At 35.9% G+C, this 15,056-nt stretch overlaps 1 protein-coding gene across 1 annotated transcript in view; it reads left to right on the plus strand.

Moving 5' to 3' along the window:
- PLRG1 (pleiotropic regulator 1) overlaps positions 1-14,781 on the plus strand; it is a 16,350-nt gene extending 1,569 nt beyond the window's left edge. Inside the window, exons 2-15 of the mRNA XM_086887972.1 lie at positions 342-448; positions 671-813; positions 1,880-1,933; positions 3,174-3,267; positions 3,685-3,775; positions 3,972-4,073; positions 5,577-5,669; positions 6,004-6,153; positions 6,262-6,363; positions 6,849-6,951; positions 7,513-7,621; positions 9,134-9,273; positions 10,736-10,929; positions 11,943-14,781. Of these exons, the coding sequence (XP_086744098.1) occupies positions 342-448; positions 671-813; positions 1,880-1,933; positions 3,174-3,267; positions 3,685-3,775; positions 3,972-4,073; positions 5,577-5,669; positions 6,004-6,153; positions 6,262-6,363; positions 6,849-6,951; positions 7,513-7,621; positions 9,134-9,273; positions 10,736-10,929; positions 11,943-12,002 (1,542 nt within the window). The 3' untranslated portion in view covers positions 12,003-14,781. The remainder of the gene's footprint in view (positions 1-341; positions 449-670; positions 814-1,879; positions 1,934-3,173; positions 3,268-3,684; positions 3,776-3,971; positions 4,074-5,576; positions 5,670-6,003; positions 6,154-6,261; positions 6,364-6,848; positions 6,952-7,512; positions 7,622-9,133; positions 9,274-10,735; positions 10,930-11,942) is intronic.
- Positions 14,782-15,056: the final 275 nt, after the last annotated feature.

Here is a 15,056-nt window from a genome sequence, read left to right on the forward strand (position 1 = left end):
GAAATGGGAAGGACATGGGATAAAAGCTTTTATACTCATGGATTTGTCATGTAGATACCAGTGCAGAAAGTTTGGTCAAAGTTTTTGGCTTGCTTTTCAAATCCTTGTAAGTTTTCAAAGGATAATATATAGTTTTGTATAAATGCTGAAGTAAAATAACTAATATAATAACTAGATTTTTTAGTTTCCAAGAAGATTAGTGTCTTCTGTGAACTGAATGGTTGCATGTCCTATAATAGAACTGAGATTTGAAATTGCTGCTCAGTTCAATTTATGTTTCAGTGTTCAGTTTTTCATTTAAATATGTTCAAACACACTTAATGGCCTTGTCTTTATCTTAGGAAGTCCAAAAGCATTCTGTGCACACACTAGTGTTCAGGTCTTTGAAGAGAACCCATGACATGTTTGTAGCTGATAATGCCAAGCCTATCCCATTGGATGAAGAAAGGTAAGTGCTGCTGTGCTGAGTGAAATTTTAAGTTCTGTTAAATGATTGCTCCACCCAAGTCAGAAATGTAGATGTTTCTGTACTATTAACAGTGTAATTTTGAGGGGAGATAAATATTAGAGTTGTAATGTATGTTTTATGACATTCTCTCTAAAATATTTCAAAACTTGGTAACAGTTCAAAAACGGGTTTAATGCAGATTTTGCTTTACTCTTCTCACAGTCACAAGGTGAAAATGGCAGTCAAGCTGCGCACGGAGTACGGCTCAGTGCTACACATGCCCACTCTCAAAGAGAACCTGAGGGAGAAAGGAGGCCCCAACACTGGGGATCCCTATGGGCACAAACAATATTCTGGAAATCAAGGTTAGTTTGCCCTTAGTGGTACATTTGTTCTTTCTTTTCTAACAGTCTCACTGATGTAAAATCTGCAGAATTCAGTGCAGCGTGAATCCACTGGAGATAAATACAGAAATAAAAAAAAAACTTTTTTGATTGGTATTTTTCTTGCTAGAGTCCACACGAGATAAGTGATTCAGAAAAAGGGGAAAGTTTGTTTTAAAGAAGGAGTTATTGTGTGCTGTGGGTTTTTATAATGATTAATTGGTGAAAAGAGTAATTTTTAGTAACAGTAATGTGTTGTGTACTTAGGTTAGAGTTGAGTATTGTATTTCTTCTGTTTGCAAGTTCATTAAGAACATGCTCTTTTGTTGACTTTTGTTTGTTTGGGCATTTTTATGTGTTGTTTTTTGTTTGGGGTGTTTTTTTGTTATTTTAGTTTTGTTTCATAGTATATTTACAGTCCTTTAGCTGTGGAAATTTTAAACCAGGAAACATTTCAAATCTGTAGAGTTTTTTTCAATATGTTTTGTGATCTATAAAATGTGTATGTATTAGGTAGATGGCATATTAAAATTTCTCTTCTGAAAATGCTGCTTCATTTTAGTTGAGGCAGTTGATACTCAGTTAGTACTGAGATTCTGCCTAAGGTGCTTTATTTGGAAGTATTGTGAAAGTGAAACCTGTTGACAGAGAATTAAAAATCTTTTAAGAAGAAAGGAACCTTTTTCAATTCTGACTGCACAACCAGCTGACTAGCTTACATTTCAGACACTTGTGCTCTTTGTATACTTGAATCCTTTTCCATGATATCTGCTTCAAAGGAAGTATGAAATTTTTTCTCTTGAGTCTCCTTGGTAACAGGTAGCTTCACCATTAAAATTAATTATTTTTTACAGTTGAGATAACTAAAATAGAGGTAACCAGAACAAATTAAATTAATGAAAACGAGAAATGTCTGAGTACTTTGGAGGTGGTTACTGGTTTCTTCTGCTGTGTTATGATCTCTCTTTTCATCTATTTGCTGTTGGAGTGCATTGTTTGCAGTGCAGTATAAATGTAATTATTAATATAACATTCTCTTGCCCTTTAGGACAAGAAGTTGAGTATATGGTAACTGGTACACACCCATACCCATCTGGGCCTGGTAAGTAAAATTTTGCAAGTGTTTACATGGATTTTTTGGGTTCCTGTATGAACAAGATACCCTTCATCTTAGCAGGAGCAGGCTTCCTCTTGATGTGAATCCATACTTAATAATAGTGGAGTGTTGCCTGCTTTTCATCACCAGAGCAGAAAGGTGCAGGTTTCACCACCATGCTCTGGGGAAGAGACTTGAGGGTGTAACAATTTTAGTGTCATTTGCCTGTGCTTGTAAGGGTTATGTTTCTGTGTTGTCACACTCGCCATTGCTAATTGCCATTGTTACAGATTGATCCTTCTCTGTTCTTGTAAGAGCTTAGTTTCAGCTGTTGATCTTTCCTTGTGCTTAAGTTTATTATGAGTATAGTGGAAAATCTGTTGTCTTGTTATAACTTAACAGATGTGAGTGTTCAGTGAACCTTCAACCATTAAAAAAGCAGGCATAGTTGCTTGTAACTGTAGGGGTGAGAATTGCTCACAGTGGCTTTCTTAAGTTTAGTGTTCTTTTAATAGAATAATTTATATCAGGGTTGAAAATCAGATTTCTTTATTTTCTGTTTCTCATTTTAACCTGAATATTTTGCCCAAATACTGAGTTTGTTGTTAACTGACAGAAATTTGGTTAGGAAAAGAAAGTGATGAGTTAAATTCACCAGTCTGCACCAAAACTATACTTTACAAAGCGTTTTTAATTTTTTTTTTCGACAATATCTGCTTTTCTTGAGACAAGGTTAAGAATCTGTAGTCTGACATTCTTACTTCAGTAGGACTAAACCTTTTGTGGTTCTGGCACCACTGCATGATGCCAAACACTGCATAGGGATGGCTTATAAATTGTACTAAAGAGCCTAAGTTAGCAAATGTTTCACAAGATTGTGTTTATTTCTGTGGTGTTTGGATTTCCAGAGCAGTTGCAGCTGGATATAAAGATGGATGCTGCTCGTAATTAGACTTTTTCTTTGTTTGTTTTTACTGACATACTCTTTTATACTGTAGAATTTTGTATTCACATATATAATAGATCAAGATGGAAAGGATTTGTGCCAAAATAAAGATTTCCGTAGATTTTAATTGGATGTGACAATGTTATTGAAGGAAGAGAGTTAATATTACAGGTGTGTCAGGCCCTTATTTGCAGGTATATGCGTATATATATGTTTGTATACCGCACTTTTGAATTCCTGTTTAAAGGAGTTGTCTTTGTTTCTGATGTGGTTTGTTTGTTTGTTTGTTTGTTTTTCAAGGCGTGGCTTTGACAGCAGATACTAAGGTCCAGAGGATGCCAAGTGAATCTGCAGCACAGTCCTTAGCTGTAGCACTTCCTGCTTCCCAGTCCAGGTACTGCTATGTTACCTCATTGACACGGTTATCTATGGGAATTTCATGGCAAATCACAGAAGCTGGGATAAGAGCTGCTTGGACTAGTTCAGATATTCCTTAAGAAACTGCTTTTAGTGTGGATCAGGCATTATTGTTCTGGTTTTTTGTTTGTTTTTTGTTTGTTTGGTTGTTTTTTTTATTGCCATGAGAGGCAGTGGGTAGAAGCTGGGACAAGGGAGATTTTGTTAGTTAGAAGAGAAAAATGGCTTTGTGGGTATCTGTACCTTGGGGTGGTCAAGCCTTGGACAGGGTTGCAGGAGAGGTTGTGCACTCTCCATCCTGAGAGGTGTAGAACACTCAGCTGGGTGCAGCCCTGTGATGTCTTATCACTTAGCAGGAGAAAGTCGATCCATGAACCATTTTCACTCATCCTAGGCTGGATGCAAACCGGACAGCTGCTGGTGTGGGTGACATTTACAGGCATGCTGGAATATCTGAGCGTTCACAACCTCCTGGGATGTCTGTGGTGAGTCTGTTGCACATCAAACATGAATAGTACATGGTATTGAGCAGATTGCTTCCTGGTCTGTGTGTGTGTTGTGTGGAGATCTCCTGACTGACTAAATTTAATCAGTATTGAGAAGGCAGAATGAGAAAGTTTTAGGCTTTGGGCAAAGAGATAAGCTACAAACCAGAAGACTAACCCTTCTTTTAACTAACAGGCTATGGTGGAAGCTGGTGGAAACAAAAATTCTGCATTAATGCCAAAGAAGGCTCCAACCATGCCGAAACCTCAGTGGCATCCACCTTGGAAACTATACAGAGTAAGTCAGAAATTACATGACACAAACATGCATGTAAAAGTAAACATATTTTATGTAAAATTTTTAATCATAATTTTTGTTTTCACTCACAAAAATATAATCAAATATGATTTAAAAGGTGATCAAAAAGTGATCACGACTACGTTGTATACACACACTCTCTCTTTGAACCTCTTTTTTACTCTTGTAGCTATGTTATGATAAATTTGGTGGAAACTTTGCTGTATAAGTCAGAAATCTGAAGGCTAACCTTTAAAGCAATTTTTTGAAAAACACTTGGGCTCCAAGGAGTATATGGGTTTTCTAAATACAGCATGATTTGAACATGTTTGCTATAAAAATTAAGGCAAATGCCATTTGAAAGAAATGGCACTAAAATAAACCTGTGAGATTTATGGTAAACAGATGAAAAACTGAGAAATGCCTCCTTGTTAGGAGCACTTTCTTTTCAGAGAAATGCCATCAATACAATTGAAATCACTGGACTAATAAACATATAAACAGTTTTAGTGAAGGCTTTTTTAATGAAGATCAAAATCCGTGCTCAACAAGGCAAAAGATTGTTCAGACAGCTTGGAAATAGTAGCACAGCTAGAACACCAAATGTGGATTTCATGTATCTGTTGCTCTAGATTTACATTTCAAATGGTTTTCCTGAGCTTGGTTTGAAGTTGTCTGTGAAAGACGTGAACTCAAAATAGGGAAAAAGGAATTATTTCTTAGATTTTTCCCCAGAAAAGCCCATTTCTATTCCTATATTAGGAAGAGACCTTGACATTTGTCTTAAAATCTTGTGTCTGTGGTCTCATGTGATCAGAAAAGGCCCCTTCAGCTTTCCAAAATATTTCTGCTTAAGAAACTTTGTTGTGTTTTAAATCTTTTGAAATTAACTGTATGAGAGTACATGAGACATGACATCTGTGAAACTAGTGATGGGGCTTGATTTTAGCTGTCTGACTGCTTTCAGCAGCCTGTTTCCCTAAATTCTCCAAAGCGTGTATTGGCTATTTCTTGTGAGATTAGTCTCCATTGTTTTATTACTGAAAAGCGTCCAGCTCTCGTATTACCCCTGTTTTGGGGAGGAGAAGGTGATGATGTACTTTAAGGGGTTATTATATAGAAATGTGATTTAATTGCTAATATTTTTATAATTGTTTTTTGCATAAGCACTATACAGCAGCATAAGGAATCTGTGCTCAAATACAGTCTTTCTCTGCAAAGCTTTCAGTGTTGAGCCACGCTGTTGTTGACTCTCAAAGCATGTGAAAAAGTTGCTTATGGGAACAGGATCTTTACATACTGCAGCTTCCCCAGGTCTGGCACATGTAAATTTCTAGTTTTCTCTTTGTTTAACTGAAGTAGAAATCAAGCTGTCTTCAGATCTGATTTCACATTTGACTTTTCTTGGTAAATAGTAGCAAATTTCAGTGTTGGAGAAGGAAAATTACATCAAAAAGTGTTGTATTATTTCTGATGTAGAATTTTTTTTTGTTCTTTCTGAAGGTTATCAGTGGTCACCTGGGGTGGGTGAGATGTATTGCAGTAGAACCAGGAAATCAGTGGTTTGTTACTGGCTCTGCTGACAGAACCATAAAGGTAAGAGGTTGGAAGAAAAAACTGACCAAGTTTGCCGGGGGTAGGTGGCTTTTTTTTGTTCCCTTTTTATTTAAAAATGTTTCCAGTTCTTAGAAACAATCTCTTGTTTACTGTTTGCGGAGTAATGAACATTTTTTCTTTTATTACCTTGTCCTAAAGGATTTGTGGAGTAGCACTAGTTCTTTTCTTGTGATTTCATTTATTACATGGCAGTATCTGGAGAGCAAGTTTATATGACTGTTTTTAACTTACGTTGCAGCAGGATCAGTTATATCTGGGCTGTTTAACTGTGTAGCTTTTTCCTGTCTACCTTAAAATACCTATTTTGGTGCAGATTTGGGACCTTGCTAGTGGCAAATTGAAATTGTCTTTGACGGGACACATCAGTACTGTACGAGGGGTGATAGTAAGTGCAAGAAGTCCATACCTCTTTTCTTGTGGAGAAGACAAACAAGTGAAATGCTGGGATCTTGAATACAATAAGGTAAGCTGCAGTTTCTTTACTTGAAGGAATTGTTAGTAGGAAATACAGAAATCAAAGCATTTAGAATATTCTTTCAATTATTAGTTTGTGTGGTTTTTATTCATCTAGGTTATCAGACACTATCATGGTCATCTAAGCGCTGTCTATGGCTTAGACTTGCATCCAACAATAGATGTGCTGGTGACATGTAGCAGAGATTCAACAGCACGAGTAAGTATAACACTGTTGTGTTTTAATATCTTGATATGTGTATTTCAGTATCTTCATTTGTAAAAATGAGCACTTAGTCAAAGTTATCATCAATTTAGATGGAATACAAAGATGATTTGTGTTACCTTTGTCTTATATTGATAAAATTGAAGCCCAAATGCACAAACATGCTATATCACTTCAGGATAACGTTTTATTTCTTAATTTGGTAGGTAGACTACATAGTATATGTAGGATTGCTTAGTATTTAGAAGGTGGTATGAGACTGTGGTGACTTAAATTATCCATTTGCCTGGAAGTTCACTGGCAGGTTCCTGCTCCCCTTGAAATTTGCCAGCTGAGGCGGTTGTGTGAAAAATACTACCTAAATACCATTTTTTAATCTGTGGGACTATGGCTAGGGAATTATGTAATGAGACAGTGCCTAAAACACGTTGAATATGCACCTGTTACTGACCTCTGACATATTTGCTGTGAATTCATAGATTTGGGATGTAAGGACAAAAGCCAGTGTGCACACACTGTCAGGACACACAAATGCAGTAGCAACTGTGAAGTGCCAAGCTGCAGAACCACAAATTATTACAGGTATAGTAGGCATGGTTTCATGAGTAACATGATTGAAAAACCTAATGGTGAATATGTTTGTTCAGTCATTGTGTGATGTTCATGATGTTATCTTGGTGAATTTGCTAAAATCTCATTTTAGTTCCTGTTGAAAATGGGCCATATGGTTGTTACATACTAGTAACGGTGTATTTAAGGAAATACGGCTGTGCATTATTTGAATGCTTTTCTGCACTTCTGCACTGGTGGTTTCATTTGTGTTATAATATATATTGAGACTTGCATTTTCTGTGCTATTTCAGTTTTCCCCATTTCAGTTAAGGAGTGTCCAGTACTGTGGTGAAGTGTTCATCTTCTTTCCCATTATGTCAAAATCCAGCTTTGCAGTGTAACTTCTTAGCTCTTGGATTTAAAACTGAGTAAAAATACTTTTGCAGTCCGTCATCTTCTTCATCTGAGGTGGCATTAGCATAATATTTTTGTCTTTTTCACATCATTTTGGCTGCCTTAGCAAAGTAGTGATTATGATAAAATCAAGGCAATAGTTTCTACTGTTTTTTTAAAATTTTCTTCTCGTTGTAGGCAGTCATGATACTACCATACGGCTCTGGGACTTGGTGGCAGGAAAAACTCGTGTTACTTTAACAAATCACAAGAAATCTGTAAGAGCAGTAGTGCTACATCCAAGACAGTAAGTTTTCTTTATTCTGTTACACTTCCACAGTTCTTTGAGAATTGAAGAGACCCAGTGTGAATGATGATGATCTAGAATGGTAGAACAGAATAATGTGAGAAACTAATGCACTTAGGATGATGCAAAAATGTACATATTAATTGTCAGATACATTTTACTGCACTTATTGTGCTTCCCAGTATTGGCATTAGTGTACATTAGCAATCCTGAGAATGTCTTGTTATCCCACAGAGTTACTTAGATGTATGCTTTTCATTCAGTCCTTAAAACTTGATGATACAGTGCTCGTAAGGCTAACAATAAATATGTAGCTGAACAGTTGTGAGCAGGAATTGCAGTAGTTTTGTAACATGCCATTGCACATGTGTGATTAATGCTAAAGGAGACAGTGATTAATAAAATGGCCTTTGTTTTCAATATTCACTGCACAAGACATTTCAATCTAACTGGCCTTAAAAAAAAACTTAGTGTGAGAATTAAAGCTTTGAAGCAGATGTTCATGGAAGCACTCTGAATTTAGATGCTGTATTTTGATGCACAACAGTTGCCTGTTTGAATCTCCATCAAAACAGTGGAGAAAAGGAATTCACATAGAACTTGATTACTTCTATGCCTTTAATATTTTTAAATTATATTCTGTCATTTCTATCAGAAATTCAGAATCTTGGATATGAATAAACTCTGTTCCAATGTGTGCCTGAAAAATTGTATATCTTGTTAGCTATAGAAAAAAAACCCCTAGTTTTACTTACATTCTTTAAAAAAGTAATTCAGGTTTCACCGGAATTTTACCTTTTTGGAAATAAACTTGAAGTGTTCTTGTCAAATGGTAGCAACTGTCTGCCTATAGTTCAGTATTTCTGGTTTTTTTTAATGTTGTGGTATTTTCTTGTAATGCTCAATTTTTTACTTGTGGTATCTTTTAAATAGACATCAAATTCCCTGGACATTGTGGCAAATGAAAGTATTCCTACAGGCTTTTGTATGTGCTACCCAAATAAACATGTAACTGCTTGCACATCTTAAAACGAAGGAAATTTTTATTTTGGGGTAACTCAGGGGAAGAAGTTATCTTGTTTAGTTAAATTTTTGCAGGGCTTTTTCCTTTTTTATGTAATTTTGGAAGACTAGCCATTAGCCTATGCTTGGGGCTTGTTGCCTTTTTTTTTCCTGTTTCCTTTGCTGATGATGCCCCTATACCTGAAAATTTGCCAGAATAACAACTGAAGAGAACTTAATGTGCATTTTAAATATTTGTTTGCATATTAAATCCTACAGCATATAGGATACTATGAAGTTTAGTTAATGAAGCGGAAAGAAAACTAAGTGGAAATATGTAATTCATGACTTCATAAAATTCTTTAATTTCATGTGAAGTAAACATGTCAGAAAAGCAGTTTGAATATTAAGTAATTTTGGAACTAGCATTTAGCAATAGTTTTAATGAAGGACATTTGCTCTCACTACAGCTATTTTGAGCTTTAATATACTGTGCTTATTTTCTTTCAGTTACACATTTGCATCTGGTTCTCCAGATAATATTAAGCAGTGGAAATTCCCAGATGGAAACTTCATTCAGAACCTCTCTGGTCACAATGCTATTATAAACACACTGGCTGTAAATTCCGATGGTGTTCTGGTCTCAGGAGGTAAAAATTAGAGATACACATTCCTCTCCTCTTCCCCCTGCACATGTGGCTGGAGGTCCTTAGACAGATGCTCATGGAGCTCTGCTTTATCTGGGCCTGTCAGCCTCCTTCAGCCTGCTCCATTTCATTTTGTAGTGAGTACGAGGGGCCACTTTCATGTCCTTGGGTGTTTCTGAGCTGCATGCAAATAAAATAAATTTGAAGGATTTCTAATGTTCTGCACGAAGAGGTTTCTTCTTCTCAGCAGGCTGCTGCTGCAAGGCTCCAGAGTCCATCCTTTATTATCTGCTGGTCATTAGTGCCTTCTCTAGAGTTAGCTGTATGTTGATGCAGTGAGACTGGATAGAGGATATAGAAGCATCTTGCTAAAGCAAATTGGGAACAAGTCACGTGGTCCCATGTGCCCTTGGTCCTGTAGGACAGCGATGTGGAGTGAGATGGAAATGTGCTAAGAAGGAGCTAGGAAACAGCCAATTGCATTGTCACCTTACTCTGATTGTGTTTCCAACTATGTGTAAAAGGGCCCCTTGATTTTCAAATTTGGATAAAGCTGTATTTGACAACAGACTTATCCCCAGTAAGAACAAGAACTTCACAAAATACTGAAATGGACTTCTGTGTCATTATTATTATTTGAAGACACTTTCAGAACATCCTTGTAAGACCTTTTTGTGTTAGTAGTAGCTGAGTCTTAAAAAACCACCTTCTTCACTTAAAAAAAAAACTATTTTCATTTTAATAATATTAGTTGCAACTTTTTAAACGTTAAAATTTGAGTATCAATTCTCCCCTTTACATCCTCACACTATCTACAGCAGCTTCACAGAAGGCAATGCTGAATTAAAATAAGTTGATTCTACCTTGGAGTTTTCTACTGTAGAAACACCCTTCTTGAAACATCTGGATTTCTTGTCTAGCTGGCAGCTGTGGAGAAATTTAATTTTTAATAGATCTGTTTTGGCTAGATAATGCTTTTGAAGGGTATTGGGTTTTGTAACTGAAAAATTTTCTTGAAAGTGTCCTTCTGACTAGAGAGTTCAGATTACTGTGAATGCTCTGTAGCTGTTGCCAGTAGCAGCAATACTGGCGGTTGTTTAAACTGGAATTGGAATAAAACCTCTGCAAACATTAAACCTACTTTGCATTAAGTAAGAGTCCTTAATGTCCTTAATCTTTTTGGGAGGATGATGCCTCTTCGTTCAACTTCAGTGGAGCTAGTGAGCAGGGAGCTTGATATTCAGAATGCCAGTCCTTAGCTGTGCCTCCAAAGCAACTTGTTGCAATTTGCCTGTGATGTAGTGTATCACCTCTCTTGGTTATCTCTAGGTGCACTGAGCTATTCTACATGAATGTTATGTGATGTATTCCTGATGTATTTACTAGTTGTTCATGATGCTGCTTTTAGAAAACAGATAGAAATTAACTGGTCGAAATACTGAGTTTGTTTGTTTGTTTGTTGTAGCTGATAATGGTACTATGCACCTTTGGGACTGGAGAACAGGATACAATTTCCAGAGAGTACATGCAGCTGTACAGCCGGGTTCTTTGGACAGTGAATCAGGAATATTTGCTTGTGTTTTTGACCAGTCAGAAAGCAGATTGCTAACAGCTGAAGCTGATAAAACCATAAAAGTATACAAAGAAGATGATACTGCGGTATGTCAAAGTGTCTTTTTAAAGTATTTTCATAGAATCAAAAAAATTCAGAGAAATATAACACCTGTCAGTAGGGGACGTGTTCAGACTTATGTAGTCCATTTTGTTGAAGTTTGAAAGACCTCTGTATTAGCATTAACAGGACAGTAGCTAATTTCTGCATTCCTAATTATTGTTATCTGCTGTAGTAAAAATAAGTGTCACATGTGTGAACTCTTCTGGAAAAGGTCTTTGTGGTGAAGTTTCGAGAAATCTGAATACAATAATGTACGTTGGGTTTTGAACCCACTGGGGAACAGTGTGGGGTTGTATTGATAAAAACATGGGAATCATGTTTTTAGGATTTCACTTTAAAGGTTTATTGTACTTACTTATATGATCTGGATTAGTTATTGGCTTTGACAGTTCTTGGAATTTAGAGTAAAGAGCTTATTTTCAAACTGTTATTCTAAAAATCTGAATTAATTAATTAATTCACCAGTGGAGAAGACAACAGATGATTGTATAGTTTATCAGTGTATGTCTTCAATATAAAGAACATAGGTATTTTCATTAAATGTTGGAATTTTGTGCTGAATTAGACCTGGAGTAACTCTTACATATAAAGAATTAGGAATTTTTTTATCCATTTTGAAGAAGGGCAAAATATGGTCCATGACACTGATTATCAGTACTGATGTGGATATGTCTGGAAGGCTTGTCATTGGCAACTCCTGTTCATGTGCTTTGATAACCACATATTGTTTTGGAAATGCCACTGGCAACCTGATAATTTCCTTGTTGGAAAAAAAAAGAAGAACAGAACAAGTACTGTTATGTACTTCAGACAGTGAGATGATAGAAAATTTAATTTGAGTAAATGAATTTATATGATTAGGTATTAATAATGCTACATATGAAATAGAGTGCACATACTTTTTTTTGTAAGTAGTATTTTAAACTAAACCTTAATTATAGGTGAGTTTCAAGTTTAAAATAATACTTATGAGATTTTTATTTTTTTTTCCATTTAGACTGAAGAAACCCATCCTGTCAGCTGGAAACCAGAAATTATCAAGAGAAAGAGATTTTAGTGTGGCAACATACTACTTCTGTACTTTTGTTTTGGCTTTCCTGAGAGCATTCAGTCACATTTTGTTCTGCCTAGAGCAGCAGAACAAGAAGTCAGCTAAGTCATTGCTATTTCAACAAGTTTTATAATAAATTTTATTTCTCTTTCCTTTTGTCTTTTTTTGTTGGGATTTCAGCAAACCAGTTGAATCTTAACTTTGTGGAATATGCATGGTTCATGAAAAAGATAGGTGTGCAGGTGGTTATTTTTTTAGACTTACACTCAATAGATTCTTATATTTTGATGAGCTAGGTTGTCTGAAATACCCTTGCTTGACCTCAAAAGTTAATTGCAAATTTATGCATAGAAGTCATCTCCTGGAAGTTCCTTGGGGCACTTTCAGATTTTAGACCAATATTGTTTATTGTACATAGGCTAAGTCTATACTAAATTAGAGTTACAGAATAATTTAGAAACAAGGAGGACAACACAATAATGAGGTAGTTTGCTTTAGAAACATGGTCACTGAGGATTGCTGGTGCTGTGTTACTGGATGAAATGGATCTTCAAAGTGTATCTTTCCCCAAGAAAGCTTTCAAATGGAAGCACTCATCTTCATTTGTGTTGTTTCAGAGTGGGTCTTCTGAGCTAGGACTGCTGTTGAGTCATTTTGTTCGCAGGACCGGTTGACTTTCTTTGTAGATAAACTGTTCGTTCTTTTCAGTTATCTAAAGCATATATGACAGTAGAGTGCAGTAAACTTTTAAAAGTCAGCTCGAGGAAAAGCTCTTAGGTAATTTAAGCCTTATTTTACAGGTTGCTGTCTTCCTGTGATCTTAGGGCAGAATTTAAAATAAACTGTTACTGAAAGATAGTTCGTACTTCTGAAGAGACAAATCTTTCATTGGCTCTACAAATAGTCATGTAACAAGCAGTAAACATGCAAACCTCCTTGCTACTGCTTATCTGTGAAGTCTGTGCTGCTCTAAAGTAATTTCTCTTCACAGGGCAGTGGAGAAAATCACTGTCATCTGGCCATTCCGTTATTGGCAACTTTGCTGGCAGTGGTAATAGCTGCATTGGCAAGTTTTATGCTGGGTATATGCTGAGAACTAATCTATGGCCTCATTGATACCAAGCACTGATGTCAAGCAATTCATAATAATTTCTGTTTTCTTCCAGTTTGACTTCTTTCAAATATAGGATTTATGTTAGAGAAATGAGTTATCTGCAATTTAATTTTAACAAAAAGCTAGTAAAACTAAGTGTTTATATTATGACAATTTTTGTCTTCTTTATGATACATAGGAGGTTTTTTATTTATAATCTGAATGCTTGACAATATCATTTCAAGGGAGTCTATGCTGCATAAATAACTGAATTTTAGTTGACAGCTACAGTTGGAGCAACTTCACAAAATAGGAAGGGGAGTATTTGGTATTTACGAGTTGGATTAAGCGTCTTTTGAGTGGTAATTTGAATTTTTATGGATCTTGATTAGTTCTTTCCATGTTAACACTTAAAAATCCAGATTGTGGTTTATGCATGTTGTATACTGCTACTAATGCTTCATTCCAGAAATCAATGAATTATTGGTGTTACACAGAATTTTGTTGCTAACAGTGAAATCCTCTTTAGGAAGCCAGAGTGAAGAGAAACAGCTTACTTGAGATGGGGTTGTTGAGGATTTTTTTTTTTGTTTGTTTGTCTTGGGTTTTTTTTTTTAAAGTGTCTATTTTTTTTGATAGTTTGGAATGAACAAGGATAAGTTACAGCTCTAGCTATGGGCCATAGTTCTAGCATGTCTTTTTGTATTGGCACTTTGCTTTAGAAACTGTGTATATTTTACTCTATCATTTTGAAGAGAGATTAGAAAGTCTCCTTAAGAATTTGTGTTTCTTCTCTGGACTTCTGCAGGAATCTGTTATCTTGGGGCAGTGGTTACCACTTTTTTGTGCCCTCAGTAAAGATTTTGTTTATACATTGTAGGCCATGCACTATTATTTGGGATGTTTCCTTTTTGGCTGTAGGATAGGCAGCCCCAGTTCTAAATGTGTATTCTTGAACATTTGTTTTACTTGTTCGTTTCCTTCCCAGCAGTTTTTTCTTCCCCTTGACAGTAATGTGAATATCATCACATGTTCTCCTGTAAGTATTATTTATGGTGCATCAAGATTGTCAGATTTCATCAAAGTACTTCTCTAGTGCCAAGTAAGCCTGGATAGTCAGTTGTGACATGAGCCTGATCAGGTAGGATACGCAGTGACATTAGATTTGACCATGTCAGTCATAAGGTGAAGCAAGAGAGGAGGATCTGGTCTAATGGATAGATTTTCTGTGCTTCTGGAAAGGGTCCCAATGCAATGTCAGTTTAAGTAATCTTGAATGGGAGTCTAATAGCAGAGAATAATTAATGTCCTTAATTTCATAAAATTTGATGTTGTCTTCTGTATAGGATCAAATAATTTCTGCCACAAACCCTGAGATTTGTTTTATACTGTGTATAAAATTGCAGAGAAGTAAGGAAACGGGTTTTGTTTGTAACATAAAAAAGTGTGACTGGTAAAAATGATGAATTTTCAGATCACTCTTTGCTTATGCTGAAGCATACAGTGTAAGCTGTGCAGCTACAACACTGTTGTGTTGCTGGCAGTGTGAGAGTTGTGCAGAACAATATGTATTTGGCAACTGAAAGGCTTACAGAAACAAGTCTAATAATAGCTTCTTTATAGTTTTGTTTGATTGGAATTAAAGTGATGTAAGCAACAACAATTTAGTAATCAATAAAACCTTCCATACAATATGAATTCATGTCTTTTTTCCATTACGGTTTTTATAGTGAGAAGAACAAAAAAACTGTATTGAAGTGGAAGTAATTCAGTATTGACATGGACTGTTTCCCATAGCACAGTAACAAATAGTTTTGCACATCAGCTGTAATGGGAAGCGAGAAACTATTGATTGCTGTTTTATGGAGAACTTCCTGTCTGCATGAAGGGATTAGCAAAACAGATTCAGAATTGTTCATGCATTTTCTCTAGTGTGTTTTTATAAAACACAGAAACACCTCTGGAGT

The sequence above is a fragment of the Cyanistes caeruleus genome, chromosome 5 (assembly GCF_971803275.1).
Source record: "Cyanistes caeruleus chromosome 5, bCyaCae1.hap1.1, whole genome shotgun sequence".
NCBI classification, from domain to species: Eukaryota; Metazoa; Chordata; class Aves; order Passeriformes; family Paridae; genus Cyanistes; species Cyanistes caeruleus.